Source organism: Aythya fuligula, chromosome 2, assembly GCF_009819795.1.
Source record: "Aythya fuligula isolate bAytFul2 chromosome 2, bAytFul2.pri, whole genome shotgun sequence".
NCBI classification, from domain to species: domain Eukaryota; kingdom Metazoa; phylum Chordata; class Aves; order Anseriformes; family Anatidae; genus Aythya; species Aythya fuligula.
This window is the reverse complement of record NC_045560.1, coordinates 31,612,144-31,628,610: the sequence shown is the minus strand read 5'-3', so window position 1 is coordinate 31,628,610 and position 16,467 is coordinate 31,612,144. Positions and strand designations below refer to the sequence as shown.

At 34.0% G+C, this 16,467-nt stretch overlaps 1 protein-coding gene across 1 annotated transcript in view; it reads right to left on the bottom strand.

The window, feature by feature from the left end:
* The window catches only part of AHR (aryl hydrocarbon receptor), a 60,240-nt gene that overhangs the window by 16,527 nt on the left and 27,246 nt on the right, over positions 1-16,467 (bottom strand). The window contains exons 3-4 of the mRNA XM_032181445.1: positions 3,929-4,044; positions 135-224 (exon numbers count right to left, since the gene is read on the bottom strand). Of these exons, the coding sequence (XP_032037336.1) occupies positions 135-224; positions 3,929-4,044 (206 nt within the window). The remainder of the gene's footprint in view (positions 1-134; positions 225-3,928; positions 4,045-16,467) is intronic.

Genomic DNA, 16,467 nt, shown 5'->3' with positions numbered 1-16,467 from the left:
TTTCAAAGTAATCCAACTCAAAATATCTGACTGTGAATTTTATTACACAATCAGATCCTAATATGAGTACTGATGCCCTCAGAAACTATCCAAAACTTATGTGAAAAAAAAAAAAAAGGAAAAAATAAACTTACTTGTTGGAACCCCAGGTAGTCTTGGATAGTAGAAGAGACGTAAAAAACCAGAGCGTCTGCTGTCACAACTAACACAAAACCATTTAATGCCTGAGGAGGAAACACACCAATCTGTCAGCCTCAGAGACAAAATTCCAGATAATTATTGTGGCTCTAGTCTCACATACTGTGAAGAATGCAAAACCATATCTTTATCTAACAGCGTAAACAGAAGGATTCATCATCATCTCTCCCTACAGTATGTATGATACAATAAAGAAAATCCCATCTAAAGAAGAAAAATGTTTGAAAAATTCCAATGGAATAGTCAGGGGAGAAGCCAAAGCTTTTTGATGACTTATTTACTCTTTATCATAGGAGATGAGGGGCAGCAGTATGAAGGCCTATGGATTTATCTAACATCAACCACAGTTCACAATGCTTCAGCTCAAGCCTTCAGGATGTTCAAACGTCTGCAGTATTAAAGGGAGCAGCATCACAAACTGATTCCCAAAATCTCTTCTATTCATAGTGCAGACAGGCCTAAGTGGACAGGAAATCAAGCGATCAAGAGCCCCAAATGGTCCAACAAACATTTTATAGCTTACTTAAAATAGAAGACCTCTGCACAAGCCGACTATTGCAAGTAAACAATGTTTTCGAAGAGATTTCCCCCTCCATGAAGAAGCAGACTAAGTGGCTCCTTGTTCAAAGTCACGCAAAGGGCATTTATCTGAACTCCAAATCAATATGGTTCATGGCGATTGTTGTGATAGCAAACAGAACATTTGTGACTTGGCAGCTCATCTGAAAGGTGCTGATTTACTTCTGTGGATTTCAGTCAAGATTTAACAAAAGGCTGTCTCAAGGGACGGAATTAAGTATGTTGTGCCACTTAATTTCCTCAGCTACATTCAAAGTTGAATTTGGCCAGCATGATCAAAAAACATTTTTAAAACTCTTCGTTACGCAAAATTATCGTAACTAGGAGAAAACATAAAGTAAGTGAAGGATATCCTATTTGTTACTGTAATATAATAATAATATATATTTTTATTATGAAACAGCATCATTCTTCCAAAAGCATTAACCCCCCATAACTATGGGAACCACCATAGCTGCTTTTCCATATTTAGCCAGGGTATTGTCTTACTATTTCTTGTTCTTTTATGATTATTGTCTAATTAAGACAACTATCTGATTACACTGGTTTTAAAATTCTGTCAGTTGCTCCTATTTCATTTGTAGATATTTCTTACTCTATTTTCATTTATATTCACAAGCTCTTAGAACCTCCATGTATTAGTTTAATGAAATTTATCTGAAAACAGTATGTGCTTAAAAAAAATATGAAACAGTGTAGTCAAACCAAGAGATCTTGAGGTTCAGAGCAGTGTCCCAACAGTTACATAAAATCCTTGGTTTTGATAAAGTTCATACAAATCCCAAGAGGGTGGGAAATCTGCAATGGCAGGTGCTTGTGTCCTCTGCTGACCTACTTTGCAGTGAATTTCACATGAAGTGTTTGATATAAAACTTCTTTGAACTGTACACTGTGTAATTCTGCACCACATGTTAAAATTAGTTATTCTGTTCTGTTTCATGCAAAGCCATGGAAAGATTCTTCTTTGTCCAATCTGTGACAAAGGCAAACAGCTCCTGTACCTGGAATTCAGTCACATTTTACAGTGGCTCTGCTAGGCAGTTCATTTTGAAATGGAACTGTTGCTACAGAAATCAGATACCTTCTGTAAGCCAAAAATTCTGTAAAAGACAAGATTGTTTTTTGCCAAGAAATCTAAGACAAAACATTGCTAGAAGTCCCTTAAAATATGCAGGTATCCAGGATATGTCAATAAATGGGATGTTGGTTACAATGCAGGTTTTGGCAAAATCTAATCCTAAACTAATCATCTTTAAAGGTATAATGAAATTTGACAATGATTACTATTCTAGATCATTGGACATAATATTTTTGTTTATACAAAAGTACTCTTAATATTCCTAACACAAGGGCAATTATAAAATTGTTACTAGCAAGAACAAAGATGTTTTAAAAATTTGAGGATGTAAATTCCACTTGCATATTTTATCATAAACTTGCTTATACTACTACAGACTATACATCTAAATTAAGACTGAAATAATTTAAGTAATTTTAAGGGAGATAAATCTTAATTTTAAGGGAGGCACAGCAATGCACTCAATCTCTACTTCTGCCATACGTTGAATTGTTAAGACAAATAGTTTTTATGTTTGAAACTAAAGACAGCCCAATTTTGTTTGTTCCAAAATGAAAAAAAACACCTGATGAGTAAATACAAAAAAATGAACAATATGGTATATTTTCATACCATCCTTACAAAAAGTAGATTATAGTAAGGAAATGTTCATCATCAGTTGTAGTTTATGGAAACCCAGATAACTTAAAAGACTTCTGGGTTTAGGCACAACGCAGGATGGGTATTATCATTCACATCTTAATGTTGTTTAATATTTTCTAGATAATTCCCATTTTCATCATTTAATTTTTTAATTCCCTGAGAAAAGTCTGTTTATATATTTTCATAAATTAGTTGTTGGGGTTTTTTTTGTAATAATTTTTTAAAAATTGAGAAATTCCATTAATTTTCCTCACTTCTCAAGGGGCCAGAATTTACAGTAATAAATATGCAATCTATTTTGTTTTCATATTGGAAAGGCATTTGCTACAGCAGTTTCATCATAGATAGAACTTAGTAGTCAAGTAAAGTAACTGAATTTCATATCAAACAATTAGATGTCTCCAATACAAACATATACTGTGCCTTTTTAAATAATTTCCATCTAAAAGAAAGCTGCTTATCTGTAACAACCCTGTTACAGTTCTGTCATACTTTATTGAGGTTAGAAAAGTACACTCGTGTCCTAGTTTTTTCAGTTGGTTGGGAAACAATTTTCCACTAGCATTAATTTACAGTAATTGTTTTGTGGGATTCTTAGAAGCTGTTTTCATTTCTGCCCTTTGAACAGTCACATTTATTTTGTTCTAAGCAAAGCACTGTCTCTCACTGACCTAATAATTTGACACTTATGGTATGTCAGTTTGGAAAATGCGCATATAAAATAGATTATGAACGTATTTCAAATGGAGTTGAAGGTCACAGTGAAATATATTTTGTGAAACTAATTAGAACATTGGAATGCTTATATTAGTAATTTCTTGAATTTAATCTGGACCTAATATTGTATCACATTTCATATGTTTTGACATTCTAGGATATTAAAATAAACTAAATAATTTTTAGAAACACTATTTTTCATTAATTCTTTCCAGTAGTTCATATTGCTAAGTTAATGGAAATACTTTAACATTTCTCCTGAACCTATGCAACAAACTCTAGGTTCTTTCAAACCACCGAGAATTCAAAATATCCCAGCAAGCTTAATGTCTTTCGAAGAGAATTTTTTTCTAGACAGTCATCAGACTTGCAGTACATGACTAATTATCTACCAATCTTTGTAATAAAGGTCAATAAAGATATCAATATTAAAAAACCAAAAAAATAGATGCAAAGAGATGGAAAAATACAACACTAAGATTTGACTTAAAGCATAGGTCCCTGCGGTCTAACAACCACTCTTCAAAGTCACTAGTACCTCCAGCAAAAAGTGCAAGGAAGACATAGTATTAACCTAAAGAAAATGACTAAGTAATTTGACAACAGGAAAACTTCCTTTGTAAACTCACCACTGAATAACTAGTATGTTAAATATAGTCTCTTTTTATTACTTGAATTTAAATGGTCACTTAACAGATTCATTTCAAAACATACCTGCAGTAAGAGTTCCCCTTCGAGGATCTGCATCCCCTCTCCAAGTTTTGCTGTTCTACAGTTTTCCTGAATGCCATTTCTTTCTGGTCTTGTAGAGTTTGAAGATTTTAATGCAACTACAAAAAAGAAAGAAAGAAAGAACAAAGATGAGTGATCTTCGAAAGGCTCACTAGAAATTCTCATGACATTATTTTGCTTTGTGTAAGAAAAAATGTTTATGAAGTCAGTCTAATGGAAGATCTCCATTTCAATGTCAGTCTTTTTTCCTTACCTTTAAAGATAACCCATCTTGTTTCTATGACACTTTCAAAACAGAATCAGTGTTATTATAAACTACCCAAATCTGTTTTGTTCCTTGTCTTTACTATAAGGCACACTTTTAGCTCAACACTTTTCTTTAATAAAGGATATTTTTGCTTCCACACAACCTCATATATTACAACAATCCTGCTTTAAGGTATAACAATTACATTTATTTTTATCCCATCTAAATTCAGACATCTAGGTACCTTAGATAAGAGAGTGCTCTAGAACTAAAGCTCCCTTCAGAGAGAGCAAGGAAACACAAAGGAACTCTAAATGAGTATCATACATTAAAGAAAACATGAAGAAAAGAAAGCCATTTCAAATAAACATTTTTATTTATTTATTTTTGGCCATTTAACTATTCAAAGAATTAACTTTCCAGTTTCAGCTAAACTACTGTAACCACGAATAATCATTATCCACGTCACAAAAAAACAAACTCAGTGAATAAGGGATGAAGAATCACACCGCACTGCTACAAAGATAAACATATCCTATCCTATTTCTGTACTGTGTGCTCTCATAAACAGGACATTATCAAGTAAAATTAGATACTAAAAGATTGTCCATAATTCAATTATCTACTTTCCACCTACTTCTAAAAAGAAAAAAAACAAAAAACTTTTCAAATCTGAAATTATTCTGACTGGATCTGTAATGTGGAAACAGGAGGAGAAAACCTAATATCCTTTTAATTTCTATTGTATACTTATTGAGAAGATCCATATTCAGCTTTCGAAGTTGCAACATACAGTTATGTATACATACACCATACAGTTATGTATATATATTTATATATATATAAATAATATATATTATAATATATATATAAAAATATATAATAATATATATAATATAATATAATATATATATATTATAATATATATATATATTATGTATATATATATATGTATATATATTTTATATTGTGCAAATAGTAAATGAGGGGGAGGAATTATACAAGGTTATCTACTAAATGATATTCTGTCCTTCATCCATCAATTCATAGAGCTATAGAGCCTACATGCAACACAGCCTACACAATGGTATGGCTGTATTCCTCACTACTGGCAAAAAATGCACAGAGCTACACACGAACTTACATGCTTTGCTGAACTAAAACCTAAGGCTTTTGAAGAAATCAGAAGATGGATGAAAGCAAGTTGTTGTAATTTAAGATGGATGGAAAACTGCTGACAATCCAGGATGGAAAAAAGAAAATAAAGTGGAAAATGTATAGATCATCAGTAGTGCACATCTTCTGATAAACCCCATCCCTTTACCTTGCTTTGACAGATGAAGGGTGAAGACATTGCATTACAGGGAACTTCACATTTTGAGACTTTGAAGATATATCACTAAGTTACAGCTCTAAAACACCCACGCTTTCAAAGACCAAGCCTGAAGAAGGTTAACTCATGTATGGAAAGTTTTTATCATCCTGATCTAAATTAATAAAGGGTCATAAAAACTGAAGTGCAAGTGTTGCTTAGGTAGGAGTACTCTTCCCTTGTTTTCATTACTTTAATGTGTACAGTATAAAAACTAAATGCCATTTAGTGGAAGAAAAAAAAAGTTTAGCTGGTACTAGAAAAAAGCCACTTTTAGAAAAAAAAATAAATTAAAAGCAAAGCCAGCTAGTAGAAACAAAAATCTGAATGAAAGGTAGTATCCATTCATTTCACTATTTTGCAAAACAACAACAAAAAAACAACCCCTAACATCCTGAAATTGAAAAAGAAACATTCCTGAAAAAAATAAATAAATATCTAGATTAGAAAAGAATGAAGGCAAACAGAGCAGGACAGACTATAGAACTTTACCCTTAGCAGGGATTTAGAAATGCCAAAATCCCCAAGATGACACTCATCACAACTCCTCTATCTAGAATAACGCAGCAAAAGCTGCATTCTATCCCAAGACCATTTCCAAATTCTTCCTTCTTTATACAGCCTGTAGCCATGTGTAAGTGTAAGATGTATACTTCTGAATGAATTACTTACTGATGGCTAATTTTTTTAATAGAAATAGTCCGTAATAATCAACTAATTAGGAATATTTAATGCAAATTAGGATTTATTTAAAAAAAAAAAAAAAAAGAGCCAAAGCTCTCATGTCCATCAAGAGAGAATGAAGGAAGTCTGAGAAAAAAAATTCCCAGCAACCCTACAACTGGTTTCTTCTTCAGTGGAAATTATAAAAATATAAATTATGTAGAAAAAACAGGAAAGATGACTAAGTATTTCTATTAAATATTTTTGAAAATAACAAGTGAGATGCTCACTTTCATGACAAAAGCCCTTTTATTCCAACAGAGCTACACAGAGTTGACCGAATATGGGTATTTTAGATCAAAAAGACTTTATAAATTTTAGTCAGTATTTTAAAAACAGCTTGTTGAATTTCCTCCTGAGGAGACGAGACAACAGAGTGGATGATACAGAACTCCAAATAACAAATATTTAAAAGAAAGTAGTATCCCCAAAAAAAAGTATTCACAGGAAGTGCACATTTCAAAGTAAACAAAAATTATTTTAGTTTTTGTTGAGTGACATCATAAATGTATCCTGTAAAGGACATGATACTTGTATATTTAAGATAATTACCAGCCATATGTGATTAAACTTTTTAATCAATAATCTTTATGCAAACACACAAAAATCTAGCAATATTTCAAGCTGACATAAATACTACGAGACTAATGAACAGAGACAAGAGGACTCCCTGACAATGAGCAACCCAGGCTACCTGGATACAAACCTCCAATGTGTGGCTCAGAACAAACTGGTCTCCACAACATGCAAGTCTAAGGCCACAGCCCTGGCCTTACGGTATGGGGATGGAGGGGGCTATCCTGCAAAGCAGTAATTCTGAAAAGGCTCAAAGGTCACAGCAGACAATGCTGTGGCCTCAGAAACATCAACTAGAGATCTAGTAACAGACAATACTAAATAAGGACAACTAAAAATATTTCAAGTCTTCAGTATTTCAAGCAGCCATACTGCATGCTGGCAGGTAAGAGAGAGATGCTGAAACAATGAAGTTGTATGTGTAATCATGTGAATGATTAAAACATGCCATATAATGGAAAAACAAACAAACAAACAAAACCCCTTCCATTTAAACTAAGAGAAAACTTGTGTTCTCACAGGAATCCAGGCCATAATATTTAAAAATTCATTCGACAAACATATAACAAGATTCACTAGCTCAATGAGTGCATTTGTAAAGTAGCAGAGCAGTTAGGATAACAAACAAGTAAGGTAACTTATCCAAAGGTAACATTACAGTGAACATAATCTACCAGTTATTTTAATCCAGATCAAGTACAACATCCTTGAGCCTATCCCCTCTAATTTTCAGCCTCAGGAAACATAAACATGAATACTCCCATAGAGTAAATAGAAAATACTGTAGATTATAATATCTCTGTATATACTCTCAAAGACATGAAAGAGTGGGTTACTTCTTTGAATTTCACATTAATAACTTTAAAACAACAAAATATAAAGCAGAGCTGTTTATACCTGTAAAAACAAATTATTTTTTGCTATGCATTTTTAGCAAGAGGGCTAAACTGTAAGCACAAGGTTTTCATGTAGGTTAATCATTGTCACTTAATCCAGTGTCCATATAGAAGCATCATTTCCATTGCCTGAACTTTTCTGATTTAAAGTAAAAACTAAATCCTAGAGATAAATCTAGACAGTGGCCTAATTGGATTTCTAGACATAGAACAATGTTATAGTGTCTATTACATTTAACTGTTGTGAAATGCTTTAGCATTCAAAACAGAAAATGCACAAGATCCTAAATCAGTCTTAAGTTGTCTCTAGAAAGACAAATTAAATAACAATGGTAACATCAGCATTTACCAGCTTCTTATCTCTGGTTCGAACTGTTGAATACAAGTGGTGAGAAACTTGTACAGATTCAGAGTACTTTCTTAGACAGACAATGTCTGGAAAAGAAAATTCTCTGCCACAACTGCTTCTTCAGGTCTGAAGCAGAATTCAAGCAACTCAGTTTTAACTACTGCCAAAAGCCATCATTAGGTGTTAAAAACACCTAATTATTTAAGAGGAGCAAATATTAAGCAGTCTTCCTTCTTTCCAGAGAATAGCATCCAGTAGAGAAACTGCTTTGGGACATACCCTACAATGCATGAGTTATAAGGAGTGTGCTGAATCAACCAGTAATTTATGACAGAAGGATGAATTTCCAGATCTGTTGAGAGATTCAGAAATTAATCTCTTTGTTACCATGCAGACAACCAGCATGCTTTTAAGCTTCTGGAATTTTAGAAATAACAACAGATCTAGGTCTTAACTGGTCTTTTAAATTACATTTCCCTCAATGTGAGTCCTTTCACTTTCACCTTTACTGGGAAAAAAACCTCTCAGTGTTCATCTCTTCAAATCAGGCTCTTGAACTAAGACACATTTAACATCAACTGTGTTTACTCAATGGATCCATTCAGAAACAATAACTCCAAGTCCCCAGTAACTGTGAGCAGTGACCAACAAATTAACAGGGAATTTTATGCAATACAACGGTTTTAACTCCTAGCAACAGGAGCATAGTAAGGAACATGAGTGATGATTAAAAAAAAAAAAAAAAAAGTTTATCTACCACCACACAATTCATCTTGATGCTGTTGATTCTTCAACAAAGGCTTTGTTCATCATTTTCTAGTGCTTTTTCTGCTTTTAAACACTTGATCTCTGGGGTTTCTATGCAGCAGATAAACTTCCCCAGAGTGCAACCCACAACTGGTATCCTCTTCCAGGCTGCCACTCCTGTTCTCAGAGAGAACCGCTGCTGTTATTTCGTCGCTTGACAGCCAGCTGCTTTGAAGTCCCATCTCCAGTAGTATACTGAGTTCAGTTTAGAAAAACCAAAGACCATGCAGTCGTCTGTAACTGATATCCCCATACATGAGCAACTTCAGCAGGAATCCTAGAAATAGTGACTCTTTACTCTGTTTACACAAAGTTACAACAGCAGAGGATTGCAGTTTGTCACAGAGCAAGTGCAAATACATTCAAATAGTTAATTCAGCATTACCTGTACCAACAACGCAGTCTGACAGAATACTCTGTTGTCTGGCCATGGAATGAGAGATGAGGATCTCCAGCAATGTGTATCGTAGCACTGGCAATACTAAATTCATCCGGACCATGAACTATTTCACTATTTTCCTCAAATCTTGAAAATACTCAACTTAAAAAATGTGGTTTTTTTTTGCAAAGCATCAGAAAGAAAAATAAAAAATACTATTTTTTTTAAAGGTAATTATTTCTGTGTTGAGTGAATAGGAAGGTTTTCGTGATATAAATTATAAAAGTCTTACCAGCACTCCTTACCAGTGCTCAGCTGTGGAGCCTGCAGAGATTATCTCAACTGAAACCTGAGTATTTCTATACCCAATGTATCTTATTATTAAATCAGTGAAGAAATGTATGATTACACAGGCTCCAACTCAAAATTTGCCTGAACCAGCTATAAGAGTGCTGAAAAAAAAAAAAAATGATTCGGAGATTGCTGGCTGAAAAGCTTCATGGAAATCACAGAAAGCTACTCAGTGGTTAGGACCTTCTCTGCTACCTTTACATTCACAAAGAAAAGGCAGAGCAAAAAGTTGAGAAGCCAGGCTAGCTCATGCCAGTGAGGTACAAAGAAAGGGATACCAAGACACAAAATTTTAACTGGGCCTTCTGAAACCACATTGAGATGCAATCACTTAAATCTGAGTGGGTATCATTTTACTTTTAGGTGAATGATCTGTTAAAGCCTAAAACTGTATCGAAGGAACACTTGCCTAATATCACAAGTATATCATTAGTACATCAGTTATGCAGTCCTGGAATTTAATCTTAAAGAGCTTCCCAGAACTGTTTTATATCAAATTTTGGCACCATTCCCACAATTCGGCCAAACAGGTCAAAGTTTACAGTCAGAGCCAATTTAGACTGTTTCATAACCTCTTCAGTAGAATTATAAATTCAACTAGTCTGTTCTAGATTACTTTAACAAACAACAGTTCTCATGAGGGGGGTGGTCTTACTTGTCTCAGTCACAAATACTAACCCCCAGCACAAAGTTCACCAACCAAAACAAGACATTTCTAAAGGCCAGGAGAGCACTACTGAGAAAACCAAGTTTAATATTAAACTCCTGCCTAAATCATTAACATATGCTAAACTGCTTATACTGGCAGAAGATCCATTTTAAGTGGGAGAAAGTATTCTGTATCCATCTATATCTGTACGCAACCTTAGCCATATCCATTACTTAAGATTACATGGAATATTTTGTATCCACTACTTCTGAGACTCTAAAGGGAAAAATGTTTACAGGTTATTAAGCAACCCAATGAAAAAATATACATATTTAAGATATTATTTTTTGAAAGATATATAAAATGTGCACTGAGTGTGTATTTTGTACACAGGTACACTTGTTCTACAGAGAATAAACTGCAGGTTTCATTACTAAAACGCATGCACTAACGATTGTTCTGTACTTATAAACCCAAGAGAAAAACACAATTCAGAATTATCACACTTGCATCCCCAAAGTTTTAGTTATGTTACGCAAAGATGTAGAATTGAATTCTGTTCAGGCTGCAGACACAAGTAAACTTCAGAAGATACATGTTACTTTAGAAGAAAAAAAAGTTTTCAGTATATTGCACACTTAAATTTTGTACTTCCTATCCATTAATTTATAAATTCTGAATAATTTTCAATTTATCTTTATAGTGTTTATTTATATCCTGCTAACAGCTGATCAGATATTTACCTCATAGAACTGACAAAAGAAAAAAAGGCAACATATGTAGAAAATTTCTTACTTTGTTCACACAAATTCTGATAACTGTCAATTAAATTTATAGTTATTCTACTAATTTAGCAAAACTATGTCATTTATTTGGTAAGCTAGCTCTTGCTCTGTGAAATGAGTTTCCAAACAATCAGGTTTTTACACAGCATCCTTGTTTAGAATATATCCAAATACTGAGTATTGAAGAAATCCAGACTTCCATTTCCAATTCCAATATCTTGGCTTCCAATTATTCTTTCATCTATTAAAAATGAAAGTTTTGATGTGTATCGTGATTTTCATTTCTTATATGCCTGAAGAGGAAACAATTTAAGGGCAGTCTTCCTTGTAAGTTGCATTACAATACACAGTTCAGCTTGTAAATTACATTAAACTGTGGATGGATGTATAACAACATCTATTTCCCATTAGCAACAAAACAGCAATACATGAATACATTAATAAAAATGTAAAAAAAATATATAAAATAAAATCATTATTCTGATGAAAGCAAGGCCAGTACATGCAGGAAACAATTTATAAAAGTAGCTATGAAAGTCGAATGACCAAATTTTGCAAACATAACTAAAATGAGGGTGAAATTGCACATTTGGTAGTAACTGGTGACAAAGGACTTATTTTTCTTCTTAAGCATGGGAATGACTAAACATGTCAGATTATGACAGTAATGGGCTCACTTTTTAAAGACTATGTCTTAAAATAGGAACATACCAACAAAACATATTCAGGATCTGTAATTTTGGCTATTTCCAAAAAGTCCAAATTAAGGTTAAAAAATTGCTGACAGACAACTCTCAGATTCAAAGGATGTTGCTTTGATTCCTAAACTTATTTTAAGCTGATGTTAAGACATATAAAGATGTCTACACTTTTAGACTAAGCAATTGAAAGAACCTATGAGCCATAGAAGACAGGTGTTTCTTCACTTGGCCTCCAGGAAATTATTCCTGGTTCAAGAAAGAGGAAACACCACGAGGCAGCTGTCACAAGACTATAAACCATATCACCATGAATACTTTCAAAGAAGAATTACTAGGCTACAGCTGGTGAAGGAAGAGAAAGGAGGCTGAGGGACACTAACACTTGTACAAGAACAAGTTTTAACAAGAGAGATGGGGAAAAAAAAAAAAAGCCTGAAAAAGTATTTCCACTAATAAAATAAAAAAGAAAAAGGAGAAAAAAAAACAAGGGCAAAAGTAAGTGGCCAGACTGAGAATTTCCTGTGTCTTTGAGAGTTTACAATTTAACTGCTGTACAGACTTCCTACTGATGCATACAAATCTCTAGAAATCAGCAATTTCTAGCTTGCAATTCAGATTTTGTGATGGTGCCTCAAACTGGGGTTCCTCAGTGCCACAGGCCAGCAGTTAAAATGATGCCAGTTCTACACGTGCACTCCTGAATTTTCAGTCATCAAGAGCTTTCTAGTTTAACCCAAATCCAAACCAACTGAATGCATATTCATCAGTTGTACAATCAGACATGGCAGACAGAGCACAAGTGTGGTAATCTGTGAGGACATATGCGGCAACAAGAAATTTTCTTTAAAGGAGGAAGAAATGCAAGGTTTAACCCCAAAAAGCTTAAGCTAGAAAGGCAGAAAAAAAAATATATCTCTCTGAAAGTGGATGATTACAAATGTTAGAATACAAAAGGTTTCAATATTAGGAGTTGCCACCAAAACAACTACTAAAATAAAGCTGTATTTGTTTACTACACTAAAATGAATAATTTGTACTTTAGTACTTTAGGATAAAGAACTTCCAGTATTACAGTTTTACTTAGAACTGACTTTGGATAACACAGATGAAAACAGACACACAAAACAAAAATTAAACAGTAAATATTTTGCAAATATTGCACTGAAATTACTCAAGATAGAACTACAGAACTAACCAAAGGTCCACTGTACTTAGGCTTCAGACATTTTCATGCACATTTTACGCTCAACAATAGAAAAGAGAAAAAGCAGTACATATTACATCAATTGCTGCAGGAGTCTAAAATAGTCTCTTTATCATAACCAATATAAATGAAGAATAAAAACAGCATCTAACATTTTTCTCAAGACCAAGTATTATGGTTTTCAAGCATGTGATAGTTCAGATTAACCTAACAAAACCCATATACTTTTAAAATGACCTTAGGTTCCCCATGTTATAAAAGCAAAGCTCCAAAATGCAAAATACTATTTTCCGTTTATGATCTTAAATCATTTATCACAGAAGCTATTTTCAACATAAGGAAGTCTGTTGCTTGCCCTTTCTAAACTGACAAGTCTGCGAGCTCAGACCAGTGCTACTAGGTTTCCAGGACTATTACAAAGATACATTTCTAATTTTCAGAGCTATAAATCATAAGGCAGACAAAAACTTGGCAGGATTGTCTTTTTCTTTTTTTTTTTTTTCTTTCCCTGTCTAAATTTAAATCAAATTTCACTGTCCAAAACTCAAAGGGGGCCATGGATTTCCCACAAATTACAGTTCTGAATCACAACATTATTTATGAGACAGTGAGTTTCCTGTTTTACTACTGTATACATATATATACATATACATATACAGTTATATATATATGTATTTATATATATATACATATATATATACAGTATATATATATGTATATATATATAATATCTAAATCTAATATTGATGCTTGATAAAATTTTCCAACACAAACAACAAACAAAAGCAGAAGAACTTTTCAAAGGGTTTGAAAAACCTGTATACCCTTTGCTGATAAACCTTATCTTGGAATAATGTTATGTCATAACATTATTTTCCCCTTTTTAGTCTGGTTTTGATAAGTTGTACTTGAATACAGTATGCGCTCTAATATGTATCTTCTGTAAAGAAGACTTTCATTTAAATGTGTTATTTTTTATTGAATTACATATCTGTAGAAAGAATTCATACAAATGATTAACAAAATTTTAAATAAAAGGTCAGAATTGCAGAAGGTGAACCAACAAGTAAGTAACTTATTTGCTGTTTTACTGCAAGTTAACTTACATGTTTAATGAACCACAATTTCAACCATAAAACTCATTTAAAATAGATCTGTTTTAATAGTTGTTTGCACTGAGAAGGCATTGTTCCGCCAAGTGCATAACTACATAGGTAAATACTAAACACGAAGAACAAAACCATAAACCCCTGCTTTCTAACACCTGAAATACGGGCAAACCTCTATTGAAAAGCTTCTGTTCTCCCTGGTGTTCTTTTTTTACCTGCAGAAAGCCTATTAGAAGTGAACTTTAACCTTCCTCTCCTACAGAAAGCTGAACAGGTAACAGCAGGTAGCTGGGGCAGGAAGCATACCTTACCTAATGAGTGCATTTGAGATGAGCTAAACATATCGCAGCTTCCCAAACCAGAATGATGATGACAAGATGCTGGATTTCCACTGCTACATTAGAGAAACACCACAGACTTCAGAAGACACCAACCCTTTAAAAAACTGCAACAGAAAAATGCAGTCTCCAAAACTGACAGCTGTCTTTTCCAACCTTATGACAGGATTTCAAGACAGCTTAAGTATGTATCAAGACTGAAAAAGGCAATAAACAGTAGAAAAAATGTATTGCTTTATACAGGTTTTAATCTTTGGTATATTTCTCTTGTAACACACACTGTTATACTATGTGTATTATGCTATAATTCTGTATAATAGGATTATAAACTGCACCACATCATATACATGGGGCTGATGTGTGTGTGAGTGAGACAGAGAGGCTGAAGACAAAGCAGAAGTTAACAAAAGTGCATATAAAATTTGAGAGGATGGATGGTTTTGTGGTTCTGACAGAGTCTTCCTGTGCAATGTGGTGGAAGGCGCTGTATGCTTCATTTCCTTAACTATCAAACAGGAATCACCTCCAACTGCAGCAGCACTGCAAGGATTAATGCAGGAAAGACCCAGAAGGTCAGATTCTATAACTGGGAACCTTGGAGAGAGATTTTAGTGGCTCATATGAAAATTGTATTTGCTAACACATAGTTTGAAGCTTGTGGTTTCATGATTATTTCAGTATCATCTTGCCTGGTAACTCTGGTTGGTTAAACTGAACGGTAAAGTCATTGGATTAAAGATCTAAGAATGCTTACAGTCCAAATCTAACAAACATGGCAATGACTTCAATAGCTTTCTACATACAGAGATGAAAAATGGAAAAAAGAAAAGGCTAGACTAAATTTCAGCCCTTGCACTTCACTGAGGATGGTGTTTAAGAGCTTTCACAGGACAGAAGCCTGCATTTTTTGATCAAGCACTATAGAGCTGGTTAAGGGTTAGACTGTGATGCAGCAGAAAACTATATCCTATTCATCACAGAAGAGGGAAGGAGAAAGAGGTGAGTAGCCCTTTGAGGAAGGACACCTAGAGCAAACATGCCAAACTACAGAAGAAGGAGCTGAGGGAAATGGGAACTTCCACCTCCTGTCACCTCGTCCCCACAGGGGTGTGGGGCCTGCCTTGGGTTGTCCAAGAGTGGATTGGTGAACACCTCCATTCTCAGGCAGAAGTGTTCTGATAAAAGAAAAACCACAGCCAAAACACAGCTAAGAGTTTTGCAAAGCTTCTTCATAAACTCTAACACCAGAGATGGTTGTGTTTTGTTTTTGTTATTTTACTAAATATTGAAATATACCTTAGTATCACACTTCGAGTATTAACACACACTTAGTGCCGTACAACTCATTTACTTTTGGAGAAGTAACCAATTAATTGAGCAGGAAGTGTGTAAATACAGCCACAGTAAAGATAAAGCAAAAGTTTGATTGGTGAATTACCAGACACTCATCCAGTTCCAACAGAAAGAACCATTTTTTGCCTTTAAAATATTTTAAAACATTTTTGCCCACTGAGTCATATAAGCAAAGCTTCTGCCTTAGTAGATTGCCTTGAAGGGCAACCACACAAAAAACAAGGATGAGAGAGAGTACCTCAGACTTCTAAAATAGGATTTCAGTTTCTTGCCTTAGTTTCACTCTTTTTAAGAGCTATATAACTTGTGTGGACTTGCAGAGGGGTTTGTTTTAGTTTGTCTTCAACAAACTATTTAGCAATACAATTTACTGTGAGAATCTGACAGCACAGCAGACATTTCTAGTATTGCACCTCGCCATGGGGCTTATAAGGTACCTGCGCTGTACCGTTGCAGCATACTGCAGAGCTGGAGCTGACAGCTCTGTATCTCAACTTAGGAAGCATTTCAGTCCATTTCCGCAAAACTTTATTCCATAGACATATAGAATATATGAGCATTTGCTCATATATGATGAACAATAAATTTCCAATTTCATTGTCTATTGATTTCAAGCATTTTCTCAGATCTTCTAGATTCTGAGTTGTTTTAAACTGAATTTGATTAGTGGAGTAACCATGCA